The sequence below is a fragment of the Staurois parvus genome, unplaced genomic scaffold (assembly GCF_062004578.1).
Source record: "Staurois parvus isolate SC_StPar_1 unplaced genomic scaffold, SC_StPar_1.0 ptg000530l, whole genome shotgun sequence".
NCBI lineage: Eukaryota > Metazoa > Chordata > Amphibia > Anura > Ranidae > Staurois > Staurois parvus.
In genome coordinates this window covers 1,605,923-1,630,194 of record NW_028318326.1, presented here as the reverse complement: position 1 = coordinate 1,630,194, position 24,272 = coordinate 1,605,923, and the positions used below count along the sequence as shown (strand labels likewise).

Below are 24,272 nucleotides of genomic sequence, written 5' to 3'. Positions count from 1 at the left end.
TAACTGCTAATGGCCAGCAAATGGTAGAGCTGAATTCCTTGTTAAATTCCATGTCTTAATTGTGTTGTTCCGTATTGCTTTCAGGGTGTGTGGTTTTGAATTGTGTCAACAGGTGATGCTTAAAGTGGACCTATCATCAGAAATATTTTCCCATGTAAGGTGCAACACTTGCAGATTCTGATATCCTATACCAGGCATCACAGTACCAACCTGACAATGCCTTCATCTGCTGTTCTCTCCAGAAAGATGGCACCATCTTTATAAAGGCACTCTCTAAGGTCAGCATCTGCTTCCTGGACTGAGATTCAGGTCCAGAAATAGCATGCAAATTCTGCAGCCTGTGTGGTTCTTTGCTGACCGAGAATAGATTGAAAAGCAGACTGATGAAGTAATCTCATCCTAGGTTAAGGTACGTGCCTAGAGCTCAGGTACAGCTTTTTAATTATAAAAGGTAAAGCTTTTATTTTTTTTTTATTATACTATTTATATTGTTGCTGTATTTTGTGACATGCCAAAAATATATTCATGAAGGTTTATTGGTTGAACTAGATGAATCTGTGTCTTTTTTCAATCTGCTTTACTATGTAATTATGTTACTGAATCGGAAGATCCCATCCTGGGAACTAAGCTGGACAATATAGAATAACATTAACTACTGGTGGAAGACAGCAAAAATTAAGATATTAGCAGCCTATGTAGGTAGGGGGTGCATATAGATTAACGCAAACTCTGAAGCTTTGACTAGGATTGAATAATGCCCTCGTTATTATTATTATTGTTATTATTATACAGTATTTATAAAGCGCCAATAGTTCGCTCAGCGCTGTACATTACAGAGGGGGACAGAACATGTGACAGAACAATACCAATACAATGCAAAACATGAGGGGATTGAGGGCCCTGCTCTTTCGAGCTTACAATCTAGAAGGGAGGGATATAGGTATAGGTATATTTACCTCCTCTGGCTGAAAACCCCCAGAGATGATATCCCCCTGCCCTGCCTAGTTGCAAGCATGTTGTTAAGATGCTCCCAGCCATTACTGTTAACCCCAAACATCACAGGAGCGAGCTCTCAAACCTACACACATGCGTAGTTCACTATCTCCTTCATTGCAGCAGCACTGAGCTCAGAATTGGAGAAAGAGCTTACAACTATGATAGTGGGGATGAGCACTAATGGCTGGGAGCATCTTAGCAATGACCTAGCAATGAGACAGAGTGGGGGGCATCACCTCTGGGAGTTTTTCAGCCAGAATTTGGGAGGAATATAAATGGCCTACACTTATAGCAAGGGTGTTATTCAACCTTGGTCAAAGCTGCAGAGTTTGTTTTTATTTACAGTCACCCCTTACCTGCATAGGCAGTTTTTGGTAAAGGTTAACTAACTCTTTAAAAAATTAAACCACTGGAGAGTCACAAAGTCTATTTAGCATTGACTGAAGTTATCATCGTTGATAAAGTTAATGTGGATATGAATTTGTATCCTTGCTCAGACCTCCTTTGCTAAAAATACAGGTATTAGAAATGTTATGTTAAATAATTGTGAGCTTCATAAGATCTGCAAAATGTAATATCATGCCTATAATACATTTATGTTCATGAAAATGTTTTCTTTCTTTAAACTCAGAGTTGAAAATACGAACCTTCAATAACAAGATCTGCAGTAGTTTCCAAGTTTTCAAATCTGCAGGTATACTGCCCTTGGTCCTCTGTTCTTACATCTTGGATAGTAAGCTTGTGAATATTCTCATTGACCTCTGTTCGATATCTTCCTCGAGGTTCAATAACTTTTCCATTTCTGTACCACTGAGACTTCACATTTGGAACTGAGAACTCACAAATTAGAGTGTTACTGTGTCCCTCCTTGATGGAACGATCCTGGAGAGGCTTTATAACTATAGGTTCTGCAAAGAAATGCAAATCATGATTTAAGCACAAGGATAGAGAACACAACAAGGGTCATTAAATAATGTAGAAAAAGTAATTACCAATCACAGTTAATTTGGCACTGGCTATGTGTGGTCCACATACTATACGATAATTTCCTTGATCCTCCAACTGACAGTTCTTAATTCTGAGATAATGACGATCTCCTTCGACACTAATTTCATATTTGTCATTTGTGTCCAGTTTTACTGTTCCTTTGTACCAAGAGAGTTTGATTTCAGGGTAATTGATCTTGATTTCACACTCAAACAAGGCTACTTTCTTTCTTTCCACAGTTTGATCCTCAATATCTTTGACTAAATTAATAGGCTGCAAAAAAGTAGTAAAAATAACATAAGTAGATCCATTTAATGTATATTGTACTGAAGGGTAATTAAAGCTGAACTCCAGGCAGATAATGAAAGGCACAAATAATGCAGCTCTTTAGTTGTTAATACATCATTAAATGTATTTCACTGTATATGCAATCAGTGTAAATACCTGAATGGGACTTGATATCAGCCTCTTGTAGTCTAATGTACAGTCTGTACAGCAGAGCTCAGAGAGGCAGAGGGAGAAGCAGCACACGTGGCTAGTGTGCTGCAGTGCAAGAAGCCTTACTGATAGCAGGAAAGAGGAGACTGACAAAGAGATTAGCTCATTGATTAGCTCATTGATGTGCTGCTTCTCATTTCACTGTCCTTTAACATGGTGGGGAGGGGAACTGTAAGTGAAAATGAAACTGCAGAATCAAAAGATCTGGTCCCCTTCCCTGCTAGACAGAGCTGTGCTGCATACACTAATCCTTTGGTAGTTCTAATATATGTAATTAATTTGTGTTTTCAGCTGTTTGACCTCAGTTCAGCTTTAAGAATTAAGAAGTCATTGCCTACCTCAGCTTGGCTCATTCTTTGTTGAATAAATGATACAAGCTCATCAAATTCCTGCTCTTCTGTACCAGAACGTCCCTCAAGTTCAAGCTCCTAGAAGAAGAAAAGAAAAATACATTTAATTTTAACTGCAACCATGGCAGCATGACTGTGATTATATTCTATAATTCTAGTAAATGTTCCCATAATCAGAATCAAAATATTTGTATTTGATAATAATGCCTTTCAACCATGTTATAAAAGGCATATGTAAAAAAGAGGTTGGTTTAATACCATGGGAAGTGTGTAGAATGCTATTATTGACTTCTGCTGAAAATGCTGTCTGGGAGCCATTATAAATCCTTGATGCAAAAAATGAATGCAGACAGGAAGCTCTAATTTCACTATGACATCACTTGCTGAATGCTTGTTCATGAGACATGAAATGACAGTTTTCAAGGCAACCATCTTTTTCAAAAGGTGATCAGTAATGACAGCTTCCATATTCCTTTCAGAAAGTTTTATAAAGTCTAAAGCCTAAAGCCAAACATTTGTGACTAGAAACTCTGTCAGGATTTTTTTTAGCTGCCTGTGCCTCAACTTGGGAGATTCAACCTCTTTATTTGTTGTGGGGACCCCTGGGACTTAAAAAATGCAAACTTTTGAGTCAGAACATGAATATGTCTTCCAAATGAGACCCTTGTTTGGGTAACAGAGTCTAAGTTAAGGTTCACATCTCTGCTAATGGGGGATTGCGTGTAAATCACATGCATTCCCACCACTAATAGCAAAAATGCATTGCTGTTTAGCAGATGTGTGGGGGTACCATTAATTCTAAATGTCACTTCCCTGAATTGGAAAATGGGGCACTTTTTCCATGTGTAGAAATGCATAAGACCATGTGGTTTTTGCACGGCTGCAATTTTAGAAAAGCTGCAGGGGTATTTTCCCTGCATTTCCGGCAGGTACAGTATCCCATTCAAATGGATTTTAACCTTTCTCTTTTCTATCCAAAATGAAAAAATAAATCAAGTTTTGGTTTTACATATACTTTAAGTGAAATCTCTTATGTCCTTGCTATGGTTGCAATTTAAAATGTGTGGATGAAATACTACAACGTTAGATGTCAGCCACTGGTCATATGCCCAAATGAAATATTTTTGTAATTCTTTGAGCAGCTACAATGTATAAATCCGGTTGCTCCATGAATAATCAACCATGTCAAAAAGAAGCACTGCTTAGGAAACATGAGAATGAGTTTTGGAGAATAATAAAACTTGGCTTGTGTAACAATTATCTTAAACTTTAAAAAACATAATTAGGAATTAGACTTGCCATTCTGCGGCTTTCTTCTTCTCTGCTGGCTTTGAGAAGTTCAAAAGCTTGAAGAAGACCACGGAAGTCTGTGATGCCATACATTCGGGCATATTTTTCATACTCCTTAGGATCAACATTTTTCAACAGTTCCATTATATCAATGGCTTTCTCTTCTTCTTCCTCCTTCTTCTTAGTTGGAGTCCTAAAATTACATTTAGAAAATAAGCATCACCCTATATGTACAGTATGTTTTTGTTTTTACAACATATTTATGTGCATTTATTTACTTTTTAAGTTTGGCTCTGAGGTCACCCTCAAAGGACTCTTGTTTCCTTTCCTCGACTGACAGGTTTGTATTGCACTCAATTTCACCATGTTTGTTGACGGCCACACATCTGTATTGTCCAGAATCAGTCTTAGTAACATCTTTGATTTCCAGCTTAGATTCATCTCCTTTCTGTTGAACCACAATGCGGCCACCGTGATTAATCTGCCGCCATTTACCCTTCATCCATTTGACATTAGGAATTGGATCACCTCCGACTTTAGCAATGAATGTTGCAGTGCCCTCTGCAAGAGTAGTATAAAGTTAGTGATAGTGAGCAGTGTAATCATGTTTGGAGGGGTTTAATTCATAATTATAAACATAAACACTTACTCTCAGCAACTTTTACACTGCCTGGTTCAGAGACAAAGAATAGCTTTCCTTCAATTGCTGCTTTCTTCACTGGTGCTGCTGCTGCAGCAGGTGCTTTTTCTAAATAAAGAAAACAGTGCCATGGAACCAATTTATTAACATTCTTGCAAAGGCAAAACTTTTTTTTTTGGACAGGGTGGGGAAGAGTTAGATCTTTTACTGTGTCCCTGCTGGGGAGAGTCACACCTCCATTTGTCCAGGTGACCATTATCATCAAGGCAAAAAACAAGTGGAAATCCTATATTATATAGTTGTAATGAGAGCTAGAGATGCTCACTTTGCACTCCCAGCACAATAAAGAGCTGTCATTGACTGGCATTGTTTGATATTGGGAGCTCCCATTAATGTGACTACTGTGACAGTCAGTAATAGCTGTCACATCCAGAATAAAAGCCCTCTTAAAGGGCTTCTGAGTGGTGGTGGGTATTTGGGTATTCTGTTCAGCAGAAGATAAAAATATTTAAAATGTAAAAAACTGTAATATGAATTTGTTTTTAGAATTATTTCTGATCACGTATGGAAATAAAACATTAAGTACTATTTATAAATGAACTTATGACCTTTCAGATACAATGAAAAGTTTCCTGTAGTATTTGTTTTATTATATTGTGTACCTTTAATTGTGACTTTAGACGTTGTGGATTCACTTCCTGCAGAGTTGGTGGCTTTGCACACATAATCTCCAGCATCTCCTTTAGCGGCGGCTTTCAGTTCTAATGTTGCAGTTCCTCTAACAAAGGAGACACTGCAAGTATTTGAAGACTTGACTTCACGTCCACCCTTGAGCCACTGAATCCTGATTGGTTGAGATCCCTCAACGTGGCAGCTAAGCTGTAAGCCCTCTCCTTCTGCGACAGTTACAGGTGATAGAGGAGCATCAAATACTGGAGGTTTCTTAGGTTCTGTAAAGAAGGCAACAGTGTTTGTTTAATTAAAGTTACTGAGTTTGTGATCTTTTTTTTATTATTTGTGATCTTTTTTTTAATATTTGCAAAACTGAAAAACAAACCTTTGATAAGTACTGAAGAAGTGCAAAGTGCACTGCCAGCATCATTTGACACCTTGCAAGTATATAGGCCAGCATCTTCCTGGCTGGAATTCTTAATCTGAAGTAGCACCACATTGTTCTTGAAAGAGATTTCACTGTTAACTGATTGCTGGATTTCCTGGTTATTTCGGCTCCAAGAAACAATCAGTGGCTGTGAGCCGGCAACACGGCCTTCCAGTTTGAATGAGTTGCCCTCTGTCTCCTCAACAGTTTCAGAAAACTTTTTAGTGAAATTTGGAGGCAGTTTCCGTTCTGTATATACAAATATAAATAATATAAATGCATATAATAAAAATAATCCTTATTTAAGAGGCTTATTAACCTCCATGGCAGTCTGATTATGTCAATATTTTTGAATGTCAAAGCAGAACATTATTTTGCATGGATATTTGTTGTTTTATATTGTAGGCCTGTAATTCTTAAGAATAACTCACTTAAATCTGTCCAAACAAGAGTCTAGTAAACATCCCAGGTATGATAAAGTTTGAAACACGAAATCATAAATTATAATATAATAAATAATTATAAATAATTATAAATTAATAATAATATAATAATAAATTTAATTCAATAATTTAATCAAACCAAAAACAGCTTTTGCCCTAAAGGGATGCTTTTATGATGCCATGGACGGTCTCAAGTTTCCAGGCAGAAAAAATGGTAAAAGTGCAGGCAGGGCACTGGACAAAGCACTAGGGACAAAACTGAGGTGAAATGGGTTGATATAGTAATGTAATCCTAACAGATTACAATGTATTGTGTGTATGTCATGTTTTGTTTACTTCTTTGAATTCTCCCGCTGGTTCCACCCCTCTTGCGTTTTGGCGCTCGTAGGGAAGGGAACCTGGAAGATGGATGCTGGCTTCGGCCAGAGGACACAGTTAACTCAAGCAAATAAAGATATTATGACCTCCAACCTGCATAAGCAATCCTATTACACCATTAACACTTGGAAAAACCTCCTCTGCACATTCCTTTTGCCACTGACTCAAGCCCTTCTTCCTATACCTAGTATTATCAGGAATTGTTCCTTTCCCTAGTGAGGTGCACAAATTAAAAATAATCTTGGGACATGAAAAACTATAGGTTACCCAAGTCTGTTTTATAAAATGTGTACTATGATATTTACAGCTAAATTGGTTGACTCCCTTTTCAAAGCATTGATTAGGTCAATAAGACTGTGTAGTTATAGTAATCATCATTCCACTGCTCACTATAATGTAATCATTGATAACAGCTAGGAAGTTAATATATATTGGAAGTGAAAACATAGGGTGTAAATGTTCAATTTATTGGCCCAGGGACTGCAAAAACCATAATTATGCATTTTATATTAATGTAGCAAATATGTGGAGTCAGCTTCATTTTGGTTGAGGAACAGAAAATGAAAATTTCTTAGTATAGGGTCACATGATACACATGCTAATATTAGATTGATTAGAGACACTGGGGTTGATTAGCTAAATATGCAAAAGATTGTTCATCTTGCAAGAGAAATTTGTACTTTGCAAGGGAATTTTTTTAATCTAAGTGAATGATTTGAAGCTCTGCTGACTTCCATTGCCCAGTCATGTGCAAGCAAAAATATTGGGGTTTTCTTTCCTTGCTTGTGATTGGGTATTTTTTGAAAAGTGAATTTTCTTCACATTCACTAAGCTAACAGAAAATTCCTCTGCATATCAAAATTCCCTTGCAATATTAACAGTCTATTTTCTTTAATCAAAAAATGTCTGGTGACACTGGTTACATGTGTGCAATATGTGTGCGATAGTGTAAGTAGTCACCAATGTCTGAACACAGTGCAGTGTTACTTTTTATACATTCCCCAATTTATCTTCGAAATTGGGTATATTAATAAAATACAAAGTAGCCAGAACTCTTCCTTATCACAGTGCTATTAGCCCATTTCTTGTTTCCTAGACCCTTTTGGCTACAGTGTGTGCTATGGCCAATAGATGGGTAATGAGAAAGTGGTGGATAGCACAGCGACCAAGAAAGTAATTTTGTACATTTCAGTAGTGCTTAAATTGTAATGCATTATAAATTATCACTTAAAGCACATTACACATCATGGTGAATTTTAAAATAATAATACTAAAAAAAGAATAATACCTTGTACATTAAGATTGACATTGCAAGAATCTTTTCCAACATCATTGGTGGCAGAACATGTGTATTGGCCAGAATCAGCCTTGTCTGTCTTTAGAATTGTGAGTTTTGTTGTATTCTCCAGTTGAGTAACCTTGTAATTTCCTCCAGTTTTGACTTCTTTGCTTTCTTTGGTCCAAGTCAGTTTGATAGGCTGTGTTCCTGTCACATGGCACTCAAATTCTGCAGGGTCTCCTACGGGAACATCTACTGGTGATGGCTTTACATCAAAGAATGGTGGGTTTCTACCCTCTAAAGTGGGTTGAGAAAAAAATTGGTATTAGGAATATTGCAGGAAATCTTACACAGGTGATAAAATATAGAAATAGACAACCCACAAACCTGTCAGAATGAGTTTGGCATTAGAAGAGGCAGTTCCAACAAAATTGGAAGCTTTACAAGTATACTGCCCAGCATGGTGTCTGTCAGTTTGAAAGATTTGAAGGGTAGCAGTTTTATCTATATATGATGTTTGAATATTATAGTCATCTCTTAAAAGTACACCATCTTTATACCAAGAAACCTCAATAGGTTCTGACCCAACTATTTGACATTCAAATGACACCGATAAGCCAACAGTTTCCTGTATGTCCTTCACTTTTCTTGCAAAGGAAGGTGGAACGATACGTTCTGCAGAAAAATGCAGTAAAAATTGTTGAATGCTTTCTGTACATAGTATTACGCTAGTATATCAGCAGGAAGCTTTAATAGTTAGGCGAAACAATGCGAATGCACTTTATGTTTTGCCATCGTGTACCGACTAAATAGCCTCAGGAAAAAGCAACATTTAACTTTATTGATAAGCGCATTATTAAACTTTAAAATACGTTTACCTGTTACTGTCAGAAGAGCGGCAGAGGAGGCAGTGCCAACTGGATTTTCTGCTTTGCATAAATATTCACCAGAATCATGCACATTTGTTTGAGTGAAAACAAGTGTAGCCACATTGTTCTTAAAGTGTATTTTACAAGCATCTGTTTTTCTCAGTTTGGTATCGCCTTTGTACCACGCCACTTTAATTTCTGGTGTGCCTTGAATTTGGCATTGCAAGGAAGCAGCATCACCTGCGGTGACCTCCACTGGTTCCAGTGGTGTAATGAAATAGGGTGGTTCTGAGAGATAAGACATCACAATTAGTATAGGTAATTTAGGAAATGTATGCTTGAAAAATAACAATAAATGGTGCCTTTTATGAATACTAATTGCAGGATATCTGCTGACCCTAGTAATCCATCCATCATAATATTAAGAACTATTTTTTACTTTGTCCCACATGTTGCAGTGATGCCACCAGTATTCATTACAGCTTTCTACCCAGTTTCCTGTTATGAGATATGTAGCAAGAACCTCCCCAATACAGAGATAAAACCTAAAGAATGTTCTAACCCCCAACCCACTGTACTCTAGAAAAAATACTTTTATTGTTACTACAGGAGAAATTCTATCCACTTACTATCCAAATGAACATAAAGAGAGAGAGGGCAAATCATAGAAAAAAGCAGAGAGAAGTTGAAATTATCCATTAATTCTGAAGCTTATACCTGAGAGGGTTTTTAATCCTTACCCATTTATTCAATAGCTAAAACTAGATATACACTACATACCTGAAACTTTTACTGTTGCTTGACAGGTATCACGTCCAACTTCATTTTCTACATGGCAAGTATAAACACCATCATCATCATTTGTGCAGCTTGAATATTCCAGTATACAAGATTTGTCTGTTGTAGTAATGCTGCAGCGTTCAGACTGAGACACCTCAACACCATTCTTCTTCCATGTCACATATATTGGAGGAGTTCCAATATAAGAGCACTCAAGAATAATCGGTTTGCCAGTATCTGCCTGATAGTTGTTGAGTTTCTTTACAAATGCAGCAGGTTCTATTGGAAATTAAAACAAAACATATAAAGAAATAATTAGCATATTTATTGAGTGTAACTGCAGATTTATGCATGATTTAAATGAAAAATCAGAGTTCAATTTAAATAATTTCCTTGCTAACCTATAGTTGAAATCTGGGCACCATCATTTGAATATCTTTAGAGGGGTTAGTAGTTGGTTACCTATGTCTTGTGCCAATTCTTTATTTTTTTTTCCGTATAGTTCATATAATTTTAGTTGAGCTATGTACAGCTTTCTTTGTATTTCTGCTCCCCCATCAGCTCAAGTACTGCAGGTATGATATATGCATTTATATATGATATATATAAATGCTCTTGTTATGCCTTTACCCCATCTATGCCTTTTCTCTATTTATAAAATGCAGGCAATGATGATGCTACAGCTGTGGGTTTTGTGAGTGGAAAAAAGTAGAAGGGCAGACGTACAACACCAGTGCTAGTGTCTATAATACCTAGACCTGTTATGTTGATGTGGGGGGAAACAGAAGAACAATGGAAGCTGTACTGCCTGGACCAACTAAAAGCCAGGTTTTTAAACTATTCTACTTAAAAGAAGACTGAACTGATATATGGCAAGTTTAACCAGATAAAAACCACTCTAAACCTCTTCAAATGATGAATCCTAAAAGTTTAGCTGTACAAATTTGAAAAACAAGCAAAAAAAAGTATGCACCACAGGTATGTAACAAAATTAAAAAGTTGGAAGTGCAGATTTATTCAGTTAGCTAGTAATTACTGTATATCTTTAATTGTATTGATGGATACCATGTCACCGATTGTGCTGCATTTTTTAACAACTTCAAATCATATTTAATGAACTAACCTTTAACAAAAAGTTGAGTAGAGCATGAGTCCCTTCCAGCATCATTAATGACGTGACAAGAATATTCCCCACTTTGTAGGCTGTTGACATTGTAAAGCTCCAAAACTGCCATAGACTCGGTCAGTGTAATATTGCAATTACTTCCTGGCACAATTTCATCACTTCCTTTGTACCAAGAAATTTTGAATGGTGGAGTTCCACGAAGCACTCCGGCAAAAGTAACTGTGGCACCTGGGAGGACTTCCACAGGTTCTGGCTTCTCCACAAATGATGGTGGCTCTGTAAAGCAAAAACTGTAATTAACAGCAGAGCCCAGAATGCAGACTTTAAAAATAACGAGATTCATATACTGCTTATCAAACTAACCTTTAACAGACAAAACAGCGCTGCATTCATCAGATCCAGCAATGTTGGTAGCATGGCAGGCATATTTTCCAGCATCTGCTGGTGCTAGACCACTGACTTTTAGTGTGCAAGTGTTGTCTGTAAGGGTAGTCTGGTATTTGTCTCCACTGACAATTTCACTGCCATTGAAAGACCAAGAAACTGATATGGGTGGAGATCCAGATACTTTACATTCCATGGAGGTTGTTGACCCAAGTAAGCCATATGTTTCTTTTAGTTTTCTTGTGAAAGATGGAGGAATAATTCGGTCTGAGAAGTAGAAAACAATGTTAAGTTAATACAGAAAATGCTTTAAATTGAAGCAAAAAGCTGGATTGCATATTTGATCCTTAAAGGAATATAAGCAATCTTGAGCATCCATGTAGACAAAAAGACTTTAATGTGGTTCAGCTGAAGCCTTGATCATAGCTAATTGTCTGTCAATAGCAAAATGTAGAGAGGCCTCAACTTTATGAGAATTTCTTGTCTTACATCAGGATACTGTCCTACACCAGAATACTGATGACTGCTGCTTTGACTCTTTACACGTTCCACAGTATTAAAATGACTTTTTTCAGTACAAAGCAGAGGGAATGAACAAAAAGGTAAGGCTGAGGATAAGTAGCCTCTCAGAAGTTGGTACCTCAGTTTTACTGTGCTAGATCAGAAGAAATCTGGAAATATAGACTGATTATAGAACCAATGATTTTTGTCATGGTTTTCCATCATTCTGTTAACAGATGTTAAAACAATAAGAATATGAGAGGCGAGGAAGGAGTCCTATGTGCATGTCTGCTTTTCTTGAAGTCTACTTCACTAGGGATTAATACAAAGAGTAATTTTTTCACAGGGGATGGGGTGCAATGCTAAATTTGTACACATGATGTTATACAACTGAGAACCAGCCCTGTTAATCAGCTTAGCAGAAGCAAAGAGTAGGCAATAGAAAAAATTGTTTTAAAGCATACTACATTACCAACCTGAGACATCAACAATGGCTGTACAGCTGCTCTTGCCAACATTGTTCTTAACCTCAAATACATATTCCCCACTATCATCTGTTCCAGTGGAAAGAATTTTCAGGCTAGCAACTTTGCCAAAGAAGCTAACTTTGTATTTTTCATCACTTGTCAGTTCTGTTCCATCTTTAAACCAGGTGGTTATAAACTCTGGGGTTCCACCAACAGTACACTCCAGGGTGCAAGAATCACCTGCAGTGACCTTTGTCGGCTGTGGCTTTTCAACAATTATTGCGGGCTCTGAAAAACAGTGGTGAGCATATTATAAAGAATTCCAATGAATCAAGACTAAAGTAACCAATTATTGTCCTTTTCATGTGCACCTTGCTTATGCTAGTTAATCTGAATGGTTACCATGTTTTTCTTTGCTTTGTTGGCTTTGGAGAAGCTACACACTGAAACTCTTCAACTGAACAAGTTTTGGCTTCTGGTGTGTTTCTGTACCTTTAAAGAGGGTAGTGGCTATCTCCAAGACATGACTTCTTTCAGTCTGTTGCTATACAGTATGCCCCAGACTAGGATGTCATTTAAATTAAAGTTAAGTACCACAAATGTTATAAGTGCCCTGGCAGTGTGGCTCCATGTAGATTTGCAAATTTATGCAACAAAACCTATGTATGTAATGCACATTATTGAAACATATTAGACTTTGTTTTTAGCTGACTATCTAGAAAGTCTGCTCAGGAATTTTGTGTATTGTTTCCCTGCCCATGCACACCTTTTTGTGAGTTATAAATAGAATGGAGCAGTTGCCATTTTTGTTTTACTTTAATAATTACAGTACCCAGTTTCAAATATATTCTGCCACAATACAATATTTTGACACACCAGGTTGTCCTATACAAACAACAAACTTCTCCTGATTTCAACAATATAAAATAAAATGAATATGGATGATGGAAATATAATTAAAGACTTAGTTAAGTTAAAAAGTTTATAATAATATTATTTACTGAAGTGATACTGACCTAACACTGATAAGCTGGCAAAGCATTCCTGTGCACCAGCTTCATTCTTGATCTGGCATGTGTATTTTCCTGTATTCTCTGGTTTAGCACTTGCAAAGTTAAGAGTTGCAATGTTATTGACAAATGAATAACTGATGTTTTCACTTTCTCTGATAACCTCTTCCTTATCCTTTAGCCATGCAACAGTGATGGGTGGGGTGCCATCAACTACAGCTTGAAGCTGAGCTGGCTCTCCAACCACTAAAGTAAAGTTCTCAAGTTTCTGGACAAATCTTGGAGGGTCTGTAGAGAAAAATAATACTTTATGAAGTCCATGGAAAGCAAAAACAATGAAATTGATATTATTTTGCATACTATAAAAAGGAACTTAAAGCAGCTGAACTATACAAACCTTTAAGCTTAATGGAACATAAGCAGGTGTCACTTCCAACATCATTCACTGCTTTGCATTGATATTCACCAATGTCACCAGCATCTACTTTAAGGATATGTATAGAAGCAAGGTAGTTTTCAGTTATGATCTTAAATTTCTTACTGCTCTTAATCTCCTTCCTGTCTTTAAACCAGGAAACTTCAAATGGAGGTGTGCCGCTCAGCTGACATTTAAGAGTTACATCAAGACCTTTTAATGTTAGCACAGGTTCTGGCCTTGCAATGAAGACAGGAGGTTCTGTAATAAAGAAGATACATTTTATGAGTGTATTTTTTAATGAATATGGTTACTACAAACTAGCTTTACTTAGAGTGACTATCTTTCTTCCTGCTTGCTAACAATTGGGTTTTACTAGCTTGTTTACTGCAACTAAGCTTCAGCATGACCACTAAGACTCAGTTGTTCATTTACTGGACACAACCATCATGTCTCTTGCAATCTATAGAGATCAGTTGTTTCCCTACTGGGTACAACCAACATGTTTCTTGCAAATTATAGAGAAGGTGTTGCCAGGCGTTCATTTACAGCCTGTACAGCAAATATTAATCCCAGTCTTTCCTGTGATAGTCTTGTTTCATTGCCTTAGACATATAAATAAAGGCTTAGCGCCTCACCTTTTACAAAATGTAAAAAATCTCTATATCAATAATCAGGCTTTTTATTCTGCTTGGTAATCATTTGTGGAAAGAAGGAATGCATTTGAAACAAGGAACAGGGCAGATTAAGACACTAGCACCATAATATACATGCCTGGGGAAAGTTAAGCACTTTGTAAAGAGATCATTAATTTCATCTAATGAGGGAAGTAACCTTGTATTTATCATATCGCAAATCAATATAAACAAGCAAATATTCATCATTAATCTGAAGCAGCTTATTAAGGATGGTAAAGGCTAATAAGGGCTAAGAATATTTATTTATTCTTCAGTTTTCTTTAGTAACTATTTAATGTAGTAAATGAAACATGACTCTTACCTTTCACTTTTAGAGAACCACTGCAGCTGACACTGCCAGCATTATTGTGTGCTTCGCAAGTGTAGTCTCCACTGTCATTAATGTTAGCATCAGCTATTTCCAAAACTGCCACAGAGTCAATAAAGGACATTGCATATTTGCCACTAGGTTGGATCTCAGCATCATTCTTGAACCAAACAACTCTAATCTCAGGTGATCCACTGATTTTGCATTCAAACCTATCAGAATCTCTTTGCTTGATGACCTTTGATGACTCCAACTTCTTTACAAAACGTGGTGGTTCTTGTGAAATGAAATTAACATATATTAGCATGTTCAATAGTGGACATGAAGGCTTAGTGTAAATATTTAAAATGATTATTTTTAAGAGTGAAACTGTATCTGGCAGTTGCAATATTAAAAAATATGGCACTTCAGATAAACACTGCAGCCTTTGTTTATATGCAATTATTTGTTTATGAACCAATGTTTATCTGCAAGCTGAAAATGTTAATTTTTGTCAATGAAGCCACTAACCTGTAAAATATTTATAGGGAAGCTAATGCAAGAGAATCACACATTTTACGTTAACAAAATATTGAGAAATACTGTACTCTGTTTAATGTGCAAGAATACTATTTCACAAGCAATAAGATAAGGATAAAACATTGGACACATTAAGCAAACTAGTATTCTATTGTAGTTTTTATTGTAGCTTTGACAAAATAGAAAAAAGGTAGTGCTCTAACCAAATAATCAATAATAACAAAAATCAAACATCAAAACGTGAATAAAATATACACTATAAATTGCAAAAGACGAAAAAGTGAAAAAATATATAAAAATCCAAAAGATATATAATCTTATGTGCAAACAAATTATGATAAACCTTATTTTATCAAAGAAATAAAGTGTTCAATTTCATCATAAAGAAATATATATTCTGAAAAATCAATACCAAACATAAAACATGTGTCCAATAATATTGTCCTTAAGTGCAGAAACAATACGTGAATAAAAAGAACAAATAAAAATGTGCAACCTGATGAAGAAAAATATGTGTTTTCTTAAACTTCAGTGCTCCAAACTGTTAATTCTTGAAATGAACTCAAAACACAGAAAAAGAGAAAAATCCACCACCAGATGAATTAAACAAACTCCTGTGTTGAGCTTTGGAGTGAAGTTGCACATTTTTATTTGGTTGATGTTAAAAGTTTTTTTATTCATGTATTTTTTCTGCACTTAAGGACACTATTATTGGACACATTTTTTATGTTTTGGTATTGATTTTTCAGAATATTTATTTCTTTATGATGAAATTGAACACTTTATTTGTTTAATAAAATAAGTTTTATCATAATTTGTTTTCACATAAGATTATATATATTTTGGATTTTGGTATATTTTTTTCACTTTTTCTTCTTTTGCAATTTATATATTTTATTCACATTTTGATGATTGATTTTTGTTATTATTGATTATTTGGTTAGAGCGCTACCTTTTTTTTATTTTGTCACTTTTTACCTTGTTTGAGGGTGAGGTTTTAGCTGCTCTTTTATTCACAGATTATTTGTTTAATAGGTGTTTCTAATGACGCTATCCATACCCTACAATCAATCACTTTATTGTAACTTTACCTTGCACATCAAGAGAAGCTGAGCAGGAGTCTTTTCCAGCTTCATTGCTGGCATAGCATGTGTAATTACCAGCATCGACCTTACTGACTTTCAGGATCTTTAAGTGCACTCTGTTTTCTGTAAAAGTGATCTTGTAGTTTCCTCCGGAGCGAATTTCTCTGTTGTCTTTTGCCCAAGAGACTTTAATGGGCTGTGTTCCAGTGACATGGCAGTCGAAAATGGCAGCTTCGCCAAGAGGAACATTAGTAGATTCAGGTTTTATGTCAAAGACAGGACCTGATTTGGGTTCTGGAAGTGAAAGACAATTAAGATTATGTCTATACATTTGTAAAATAAAGTTCTTCTGTGTTGTTTAATAAAAAAGAAAATAACAAAAAGCAATGGCACTCATAATTTAACAAACCTGTGAGGATAAGCTTAGCGCTGGAAGATGCAGAACCAATGGGATTTGTAGCTGTGCAAGAATACTGACCAAGGTGGTCAACACTACTGCTCAAAATATGAAGAGTAGCAATGTTGTCTATATATGAAGTTTGCACATTATTGTCATCTCTCAAAAGAACACCATCCTTATACCAAGAAACCTCAATTGGTTCTGAACCATTTATTCGACAGTCAAAAGTAACAGGTAAGCCAATAGTTTCCTGAACATCTTTAACTTTCCTTGCAAATGAAGGTGCCACCTTACGCTCTGTAAAAGAATAAGGTTTATTGTCAGAAGAGTTTTTCAAAGCCCAAGCAGTTTTTCCCCCCATGCAAAAAATCTTGCATAGTGTATAAGAGTGGTTGTAAAGAAGTTAATTTCACCTTGCACACTGAAAAGAGCACTGGAAGAGGCAGATCCAACTACATTTTCTGCTTTGCAGATATATTCACCGCTATCTGTCTTTTCCACCTTGTTGAAAACTAATGTGGCAACGTTATTTTTGTACTGCATTTTGTAAGCAGGGGTGGACCTTAGCTTAGTGTCTCCCTTGTACCAAGACACTTTTATCTCTGGTGTTCCTCCTACTTGACATTGTAAAGATGTAGCTTCTCCAATGGTAACCTCCACTGGTTCCAGAGGTGAAATGAAATAAGGTGGTTCTAAAGAACAAAGAATTGGAAGAAGGACCATTAAAAGCTATTTAGCAAAAAAAAATGTTTTAATATAGTCACCTAAATAAGTACAAACCTAAAACGGAAAACAAGGCACTACATGTGTCTTGTCCAGCTTCATTTGCCACCTGGCATGTGTACTCTCCATCATCCTCCTGTGCGGCATTAAAAATTTCAAGCAGGCAAGATTTTTCTGTGGTGGTTATGCTACACCTCTCAGACTGGCTTATTTCTCTACCGTTCTTTCTCCATGTGACCACAATGGTTGGAGAACCCACATACGTGCATTCCAAAGTGATAGCTTTGCCTGATTCGACACTAGTGTCATTCATTTTCTTCACAAATGTTGCTGGAGCTATTGAATTGTTGCAAAGAAAAAACCATTTACATGAGTATGAACCATATTGTATTATGGCTGAAAATATGAACTAATTGTAAAACACGTGCCAAGTGATACCACTAACCTTTCACAAGAAGATGTGTTGTACATGAGTCTTTGCCAGCATCATTGCTTACCAAGCAAGTATAATCACCACTCTGTATTGAATCTACATTGTACAACTCTAATGCAGCAAATGAATTTTGCAAGGAGATATTACAGCTAGGTCCTGGCACCAGTTCACTGCTTCCTCTAAACCAGTTAACCTTGAACGGTGGTGTTCCTTTAATCACACTGGTAAAGGTAACACTTGATCCTGGTAACACTTCTTGTGGATCAGGTTTCCTCACAAAAGAAGGTGGTTCTAAATACAAAGCAATGATATTAATTAACATTAGGTAAACTCTCTCCAAAAGCTGCAAGTTCAAGACAAAGATTGTTAGATGAAGAGGTAGGATATCTGGTATGCAATAGCAGCTTTTAGGAGTGTTATTCCATTAAGGCTACAATTTCTACCAACCTTGGACTGCAAGGGATGCACTGCATTCATCTGTTCCTGCAACATTTGCAGCTTCACATGTATAAGTTCCGACATCTGCAGCCCCCAGTGAGTTTACTGTTAAGGCACAGGTATTGTCTGCAAAGGTGATATCATATTTGTCACTGCTAACAATTTTGTTGCCGTTTTGGTACCAAGAGACAGAAATAGGGAGAGAGCCAGAAACTTTGCATTCCAAGCATGTAGAAGATCCCAAGACACTGTTGGTATCTTTCAGTTTTCTGGTGAAAGATGGTGGTATGGCACGATCTGTAGGAGGACAGTATGCTATAAGTGAAACCAGATACCTATCATATATAAATATCTAAAATGTTAAGTAAAGAAATATAATTGTGCTAACCAAGAACATCAACTGAGACTGTACAGCTGCTTTCACCGACATCATTTATAACTTCGAAAGTGTAAGCCCCGCTATCTGCCCTGTCAGCAGAGAGAATCTTAAGCGTTGACCTCTTGTTAGAGAAGGTAATAGAGTACTTATGATCACTCCTTATCTCCCTGGCATCTTTATACCACTTAGTTATTAACTCTGGTGAGCCAGCAACGGTACACTCAAGAGAACAGGTACCACCAGCTGTGACTCTCATTGGATCTGGCTTCTCCACAATTCTTGCTGGTTCTGAAACAAAAAGTGCAGGGAAAGAAAATATATGTTTATTTTTGAAAACTATATGGTCTAAATTATTTGCTAGCTAACACCTTGAATTTAGTGATACTACTAAAAAAAAGTACTGGCATAAGTTACCAACCTATTAGAGAAAGTACAGATGCACATTCACGAGAGCCCACTTCATTTGTAGCCTGGCATGTGTATTTTCCTGCACTTAAGGTTTCTGTGCTGGAAATTTGCAAAGTTGCAATGTTGTTTACATAAGAGATTCTGACATTTTCACTCTCTCTGACAATCTCTCCTTTGTCCTTTAGCCAAGTAATTGAAATGGGCTGGGAGCCCTCAGTAACTGCCTGCAACTCAGTTGCTTCGCCAGAAAAGCAAGTGACATCACTGAGCTTTTTCACGAATCGCGGTGGTTCTATAGAAGAAGACAAGTGTCCAAGGAGACTCATGAAATAAACTTTAAAGAAAGAAGGCAGAACATACTTTCAAAGATAAGTTAGAATACTGTACCTTTGAACTTGATAGCACAGACACAGTTGTCACTTCCAACTTCGTTGACTGCCTTGCACTGGTATTCACCAATATCAGCTTGCTCCACATTAAGAACATGGATGCTAGCAAAGGTGTCTTTGGAAGTGAGTTTGAACTTTTTGCTGCTTCGAATCTGTCGCCTATCTTTGAACCAGGCAACTTCAAATGGTGGGGTTCCCAAAAGTTCACACTCAAAACTGACATCAACGCCTTTCAGAACCTCCACTGGACTAGGCTTTCTAACAAAAATTGGGGCTTCTAAGAATAAAACAAAAAACATTTTTTTAACTAAAAATGTTTATGAAGCTGCTTTATGCTATGATAAAGCATTAGCCTATTCCATTCTGCCTGCTTCACACCAGCATATTGGGTAAGTAATTACTAAAATGGAACAGATAAAACATGGCTCTAAAAATGTTTATATCTATCTAAATGAGACTTGAAAACACATCTCAGTGGACCTCAGGACGGGATTCCCATTATTGGAGCCTGGATCCAACAACTCTGGGCAATCAAAGCAACACCGCTTTGCTAGAACACTGCTATACAGAGTATTTTCTTTTTTTACTGATTTTATTGGTCTTTTTCTTGGCTTAAAATATTGTGATAGTATATAAATAGATTCATATGTGATAACTATATTTTTACTGATGATGGAGAAAAATGTGCAACCAAAGACCTAAAGCCAAATCCAGCTCAATATGACATGCACATTTCTATTTTTGTCCTTTCATAACAACGTCAGCTAATAAGCTATGGGAATAGGGGAGGGTATCTATAAAGCATTACATGGTTTTCCATGTAACTAATGTAGACTAATATGGATTCTCAAGAAAATCAGAAATTATATTTTAAAAGCATTTAACTTTCCTTTTTATATCTTCACAATTACTACATAAATATTATAACTTTCTGATGCATTTTAATAAAATTATTTTTTACATGGACGAAAAACTAATTTGCAATCTGCATATCTATTACCTCTATTACCTGATTTACACATATGGCTAAGTCAAGTTCCTATACCTAAGATAACCAGTTATTGGGAGCATGGGTTAACAACACTATTCTTTCAACACTATAATACACATGATTTTTGTACCTTATATATTTAAAAAACTATATAGCTCTTTTTAAAGCTAATACAAAGTAATTTGATAGTACCGACTAAATTACTAAAGAGAGAAAAGATAATAGCAGTAACTTGGCACCTTTTACTGTGATAGATGTACTGCAGCTTGCACTACCAGCATCATTATGAGCTTCACATGTGTAATCCCCACCGTCTTCTGGGCTGAAATCATTAATCTCAAGAAGTGCCACATTGTCGGCAAAAGATAAATTGAGCTTTTCACTTGGTTGAAGTTCGGTGTCATTTTTGTACCACACAACTCTAATTTCTGGAGATCCACTAATCTTGCAATCAAAATGGGCAGAGCCAGCAAGTGCAACAATCCGTGAAGGTTCTAGTTTCTTTACAAACTTTGGAGGTTCTAGAGAAGTAAAAGAGAAAGGTAACTATCTGTGTAGCCACATAAAATGAATTGTGTAATTTTATAACTAATACATGCTGTTGTACCTTGCTATGTGTATATGTTTTCTTGTAGCTTTATGTTTTAAGAAGCTGTGTTAGAATGTGCATAAAAGTGAACTCTGAGGAAGAAAGTAATTATAACTTCTTTGATATCTAGTGATCCCTGAAGAATGATTAATGAATCAGCTTATTCAGTTAATGATAAAAATTATATGATAATGCCAACCTACCCAGAATATAAAAACAAGGAGATGCACACATAACAAAGAACATGCTTTACATTCCCTTTACACTTGTAAGGCTTCTTGGAAGAATGCATATAAGACTCTAAACATGTATGACAGAATACCTTTCACACTCAATTCGGCTGAACAAGATTCTTTCCCAACATCGTTGGCTGCAAGGCAAGAGTAGATGCCTGAATCTCCTTTGCCCACTTTTATAATTCTCAGGTGAGCTGTGTTGCCAATGTGGGTGATTTTATAATTTCCACCTGTTTTAATTTCTTTATTATCTTTGGTCCATAGCGCCTTAATTGGCTGCGTTCCAGAAACAAGGCATTCAAAGTCTGCACTTTCCCCAAGCACAGCACCTACTGGTTCCAGTTTTTTATCAAAGAAAGGTGGTTTCTTTGGTTCTAAAAAATCAAAATAAATAGCAAAATAGCTTAGTATTCCTAACATTTTAAAGATGTATGCTGTGAGCCAGCAAGGAAATCATCAAAGTCTGATCACAATCAGGTTATGATAAAAGCACAAACCTGAGACTGTTAGCTTAGCAGAAGAAGAAGCAGTTCCAACTGCATTGGTTGCTGTGCAAGAATAGAGACCAGAATGTTCCTTCTCTGATTCCAGAATGCGAAGAGTAGCTACATTATTCACAAATGACATTTGCACATTACTGTCCTCTGTTAAAGGTACACCATCTTTATACCAAGACACCTCAATGGGTTCTGAACCATTAATACGACAATCAAATTTAACTGGCTGCCCAAGTGTGACCTCCAGATCCTTCATTTTCCTAGCAAATGAAGGTGCAAGTTGACGGTCTGCAAAAAAAAAAGTATTTAAGGAAAAGGTGTCCCCCTCAACTAGGGATAAGAGGTAAATGTGTCAATTTCATAAGAAAAAAAATCACCTTGAACTGTAAATATTGCCTTGGAAGAAACAGATCCTACAGAGTTTTCTGCTTTGCAAATATATTCTCCACTATCATTTTTGTCAACTTTGCTGAAAGCAAGAGTAGCTACATTGTTTGAAAAGTACACTTTGCAACCTGGAGTTGACCTGAGTTTTGTATCTCCTTTGTACCAAGAAACCACAATTTCTGGAGTGCCACCAACTTGACATTGCAAAGATGTTGAGTCACCAACTGTCACTTCCACATCTTCAATACTTGTAATAAAGTATGGTGGTTCTATATAAAAAAAATAAAATTCAAGTAACAATAATGTTACCCAACCTTAAGAAACGTCAGTAAAATTATACAGCAAAAAATCACAAACACAAACCTAGAATGGTGACCATAGATTGACAAATATCCTGCCCAGCTTCATTTTCAACCCGGCAAGTATATTCCCCATCATCTTCTTTGGAGCCACTTAATATTTCCAGGATGCAAGATTTTTCTGTTGTTGTTAAGTTACATCTTTCGGTTTGTACTATCTCTACACCATTCCTTTCCCAAGTAACATAAATGGGAGGTGTGCCATTGTATGTGCTCTCCAAAATAAATGGTTGACCAGTTTCTACATTGTAGTCTTTAATTTTCTTCACAAAGGTAGCAGGCTCTGATTCAAGAATACACAAAAGCATTAGCACGGCTTTTGAAAATCAAGTGGCTAAAGGGAATAAGTGTAGTTGAAAAGAAAAAGTTACCTTTTACAAACAGTGTGGTCGTACATGAATCCTTTCCAGCATCATTAGAAACCACACATGTGTAGTCCCCACTATGGGTAGTGTTCACTTCATATAATTCCAAGATGGCAGCTGAATCTTTTAACGTTAAAAGACATGCAGTTCCAGAAATCAGTTCACTGCTTCCCTTAAACCAGTGTACCTTAAAAGGAGGTGTTCCCCTAATAACACTTCTAAAAGAGGCATTCGTTCCTGGTAAGACTTCTAGTGGTTCGGGCTTTGTCACAATGGAAGGTGGTTCTGAAGAATTACAACACATACCATAAGATTTAAAACAATAAGAATAAGAATTTGTTCACTGCAGCGCATCTTTAGACTAAAGATCCTTTGCTTTACAATTTTAATAGAGAAAGAAAACAAAATAGCAAAAATAGGATAACTATTAAGAAGTAAAGAAGATTACCCCGTCCCTGTAACTGAGCAGTATTACTGACCTTGGACAGTTAGAGTAGCACTGCACTCATCAGTCCCAGCAATGTTTGCTGCTACACAAGTATAGCTTCCAGCATCTGACGATTCCAAGTAATTAATTTTTAAAACACAAAGACTATCAGAAAATTCAGGCTCATATTTGTCTCCACTGAAGATCTTGCTTCCATTGTGAAGCCAAGTAATAGAGATAGGCAGTGATCCAGCGATTTTGCATTCCATTTGAACAGATGAACCTACTGCTGCAGTGGTTTCTTTCAATTTTTTGGTGAAAGAAGGAGGTAATACACGATCTAATCAACAAAAGGCAAAAGCAAATTAATGTTTTATAAAAGAGCTACTAAAAATATTATTATTATTAATTTGGGTAAAGCTCGGAAGATATAACAACTAACCAAGAACATCAACTGTTGCAGTACAGGTGCTTTTTCCAACATTGTTTTTCACTTCAAAGGTATATTCTCCACTGTCATTTTTGTCTGCAGAGAGGATTTTAATAGAGGCTACCTTATTGGATAGACTGATCTTATATTTCTGACTGCTGGTCAGTTCCTTGCCATCTTTGAACCAGCTGGCTGAAAGTTCTGGTGTGCCTGCCACTATGCATTCTATTATGCAGACATCACCTGCAGTAACTCTCACAGGGTCTGGCTTTTCTACTATTATTGCAGGCTCTGAAATAAAACAAAATAATACATGATGATTTTTTTTTAACTGATTTAACATGTATAACAAGTAAACTCGATTCTGCTGCCTTTCTTTTCATAGTTACCTAAAACAGACACGTTTGCTATACACTCCCTCATTCCAGCATCATTTTTAATCTGACATATATATTTTCCAGCATTAGCTGCTTCAGCCTTTCTAATCTGAAGAGTTGCAAGGTTTTCAAAGTGAGAAATCTTAATGTTTTCACTCTCCCTCACGACTTCCTCCTTGTCCTTCAGCCAAAGAACCGAAATAGGTTGTGAGCCCTCGATCAGTCCTTGTAATTCAAGAGGTTCACCCAAGATAACAGTTATGCTTTCAACTTTCTTCACAAATTTTGGTGGCTCTGAACAGAAAAATGCAAAGCAAAGATGA

The 24,272-nt window shown here is 36.4% G+C and overlaps 1 protein-coding gene across 41 annotated transcripts in view; it reads right to left on the bottom strand.

The window, feature by feature from the left end:
- TTN (titin) overlaps nucleotides 1–24,272 on the bottom strand; it is a 332,717-nt gene that overhangs the window by 196,227 nt on the left and 112,218 nt on the right. For 38 of the 41 annotated variants that reach the window (XM_089690388.1, XM_089690411.1, XM_089690396.1 and 35 more), the window contains 36 exons: nucleotides 23,962–24,243; nucleotides 23,585–23,863; nucleotides 23,195–23,482; nucleotides 22,722–23,000; nucleotides 22,355–22,633; nucleotides 21,982–22,260; nucleotides 21,605–21,892; nucleotides 21,194–21,481; nucleotides 20,522–20,803; nucleotides 19,290–19,568; nucleotides 18,913–19,194; nucleotides 18,504–18,782; nucleotides 18,125–18,412; nucleotides 17,690–17,968; nucleotides 17,302–17,580; nucleotides 16,935–17,213; nucleotides 16,531–16,818; nucleotides 16,128–16,415; nucleotides 14,512–14,793; nucleotides 13,495–13,773; nucleotides 13,104–13,385; nucleotides 12,097–12,375; nucleotides 11,099–11,386; nucleotides 10,733–11,011; nucleotides 9,610–9,888; nucleotides 8,839–9,117; nucleotides 8,348–8,635; nucleotides 7,970–8,257; nucleotides 5,819–6,109; nucleotides 5,424–5,711; nucleotides 4,771–4,869; nucleotides 4,400–4,682; nucleotides 4,131–4,314; nucleotides 2,820–2,909; nucleotides 1,989–2,256; nucleotides 1,644–1,904 (listed from right to left, as the gene is read on the bottom strand). In XM_089690388.1, coding sequence (XP_089546514.1) covers nucleotides 1,644–1,904; nucleotides 1,989–2,256; nucleotides 2,820–2,909; nucleotides 4,131–4,314; nucleotides 4,400–4,682; nucleotides 4,771–4,869; nucleotides 5,424–5,711; nucleotides 5,819–6,109; nucleotides 7,970–8,257; nucleotides 8,348–8,635; nucleotides 8,839–9,117; nucleotides 9,610–9,888; nucleotides 10,733–11,011; nucleotides 11,099–11,386; nucleotides 12,097–12,375; nucleotides 13,104–13,385; nucleotides 13,495–13,773; nucleotides 14,512–14,793; nucleotides 16,128–16,415; nucleotides 16,531–16,818; nucleotides 16,935–17,213; nucleotides 17,302–17,580; nucleotides 17,690–17,968; nucleotides 18,125–18,412; nucleotides 18,504–18,782; nucleotides 18,913–19,194; nucleotides 19,290–19,568; nucleotides 20,522–20,803; nucleotides 21,194–21,481; nucleotides 21,605–21,892; nucleotides 21,982–22,260; nucleotides 22,355–22,633; nucleotides 22,722–23,000; nucleotides 23,195–23,482; nucleotides 23,585–23,863; nucleotides 23,962–24,243 — 9,672 coding nt within the window. The remainder of the gene's footprint in view (nucleotides 1–1,643; nucleotides 1,905–1,988; nucleotides 2,257–2,819; nucleotides 2,910–4,130; nucleotides 4,315–4,399; nucleotides 4,683–4,770; nucleotides 4,870–5,423; nucleotides 5,712–5,818; nucleotides 6,110–7,969; nucleotides 8,258–8,347; nucleotides 8,636–8,838; nucleotides 9,118–9,609; nucleotides 9,889–10,732; nucleotides 11,012–11,098; nucleotides 11,387–12,096; nucleotides 12,376–13,103; nucleotides 13,386–13,494; nucleotides 13,774–14,511; nucleotides 14,794–16,127; nucleotides 16,416–16,530; nucleotides 16,819–16,934; nucleotides 17,214–17,301; nucleotides 17,581–17,689; nucleotides 17,969–18,124; nucleotides 18,413–18,503; nucleotides 18,783–18,912; nucleotides 19,195–19,289; nucleotides 19,569–20,521; nucleotides 20,804–21,193; nucleotides 21,482–21,604; nucleotides 21,893–21,981; nucleotides 22,261–22,354; nucleotides 22,634–22,721; nucleotides 23,001–23,194; nucleotides 23,483–23,584; nucleotides 23,864–23,961; nucleotides 24,244–24,272) is intronic. The other 3 variants (XM_089690403.1, XM_089690426.1, XM_089690428.1) reach the window with 3 other exon arrangements.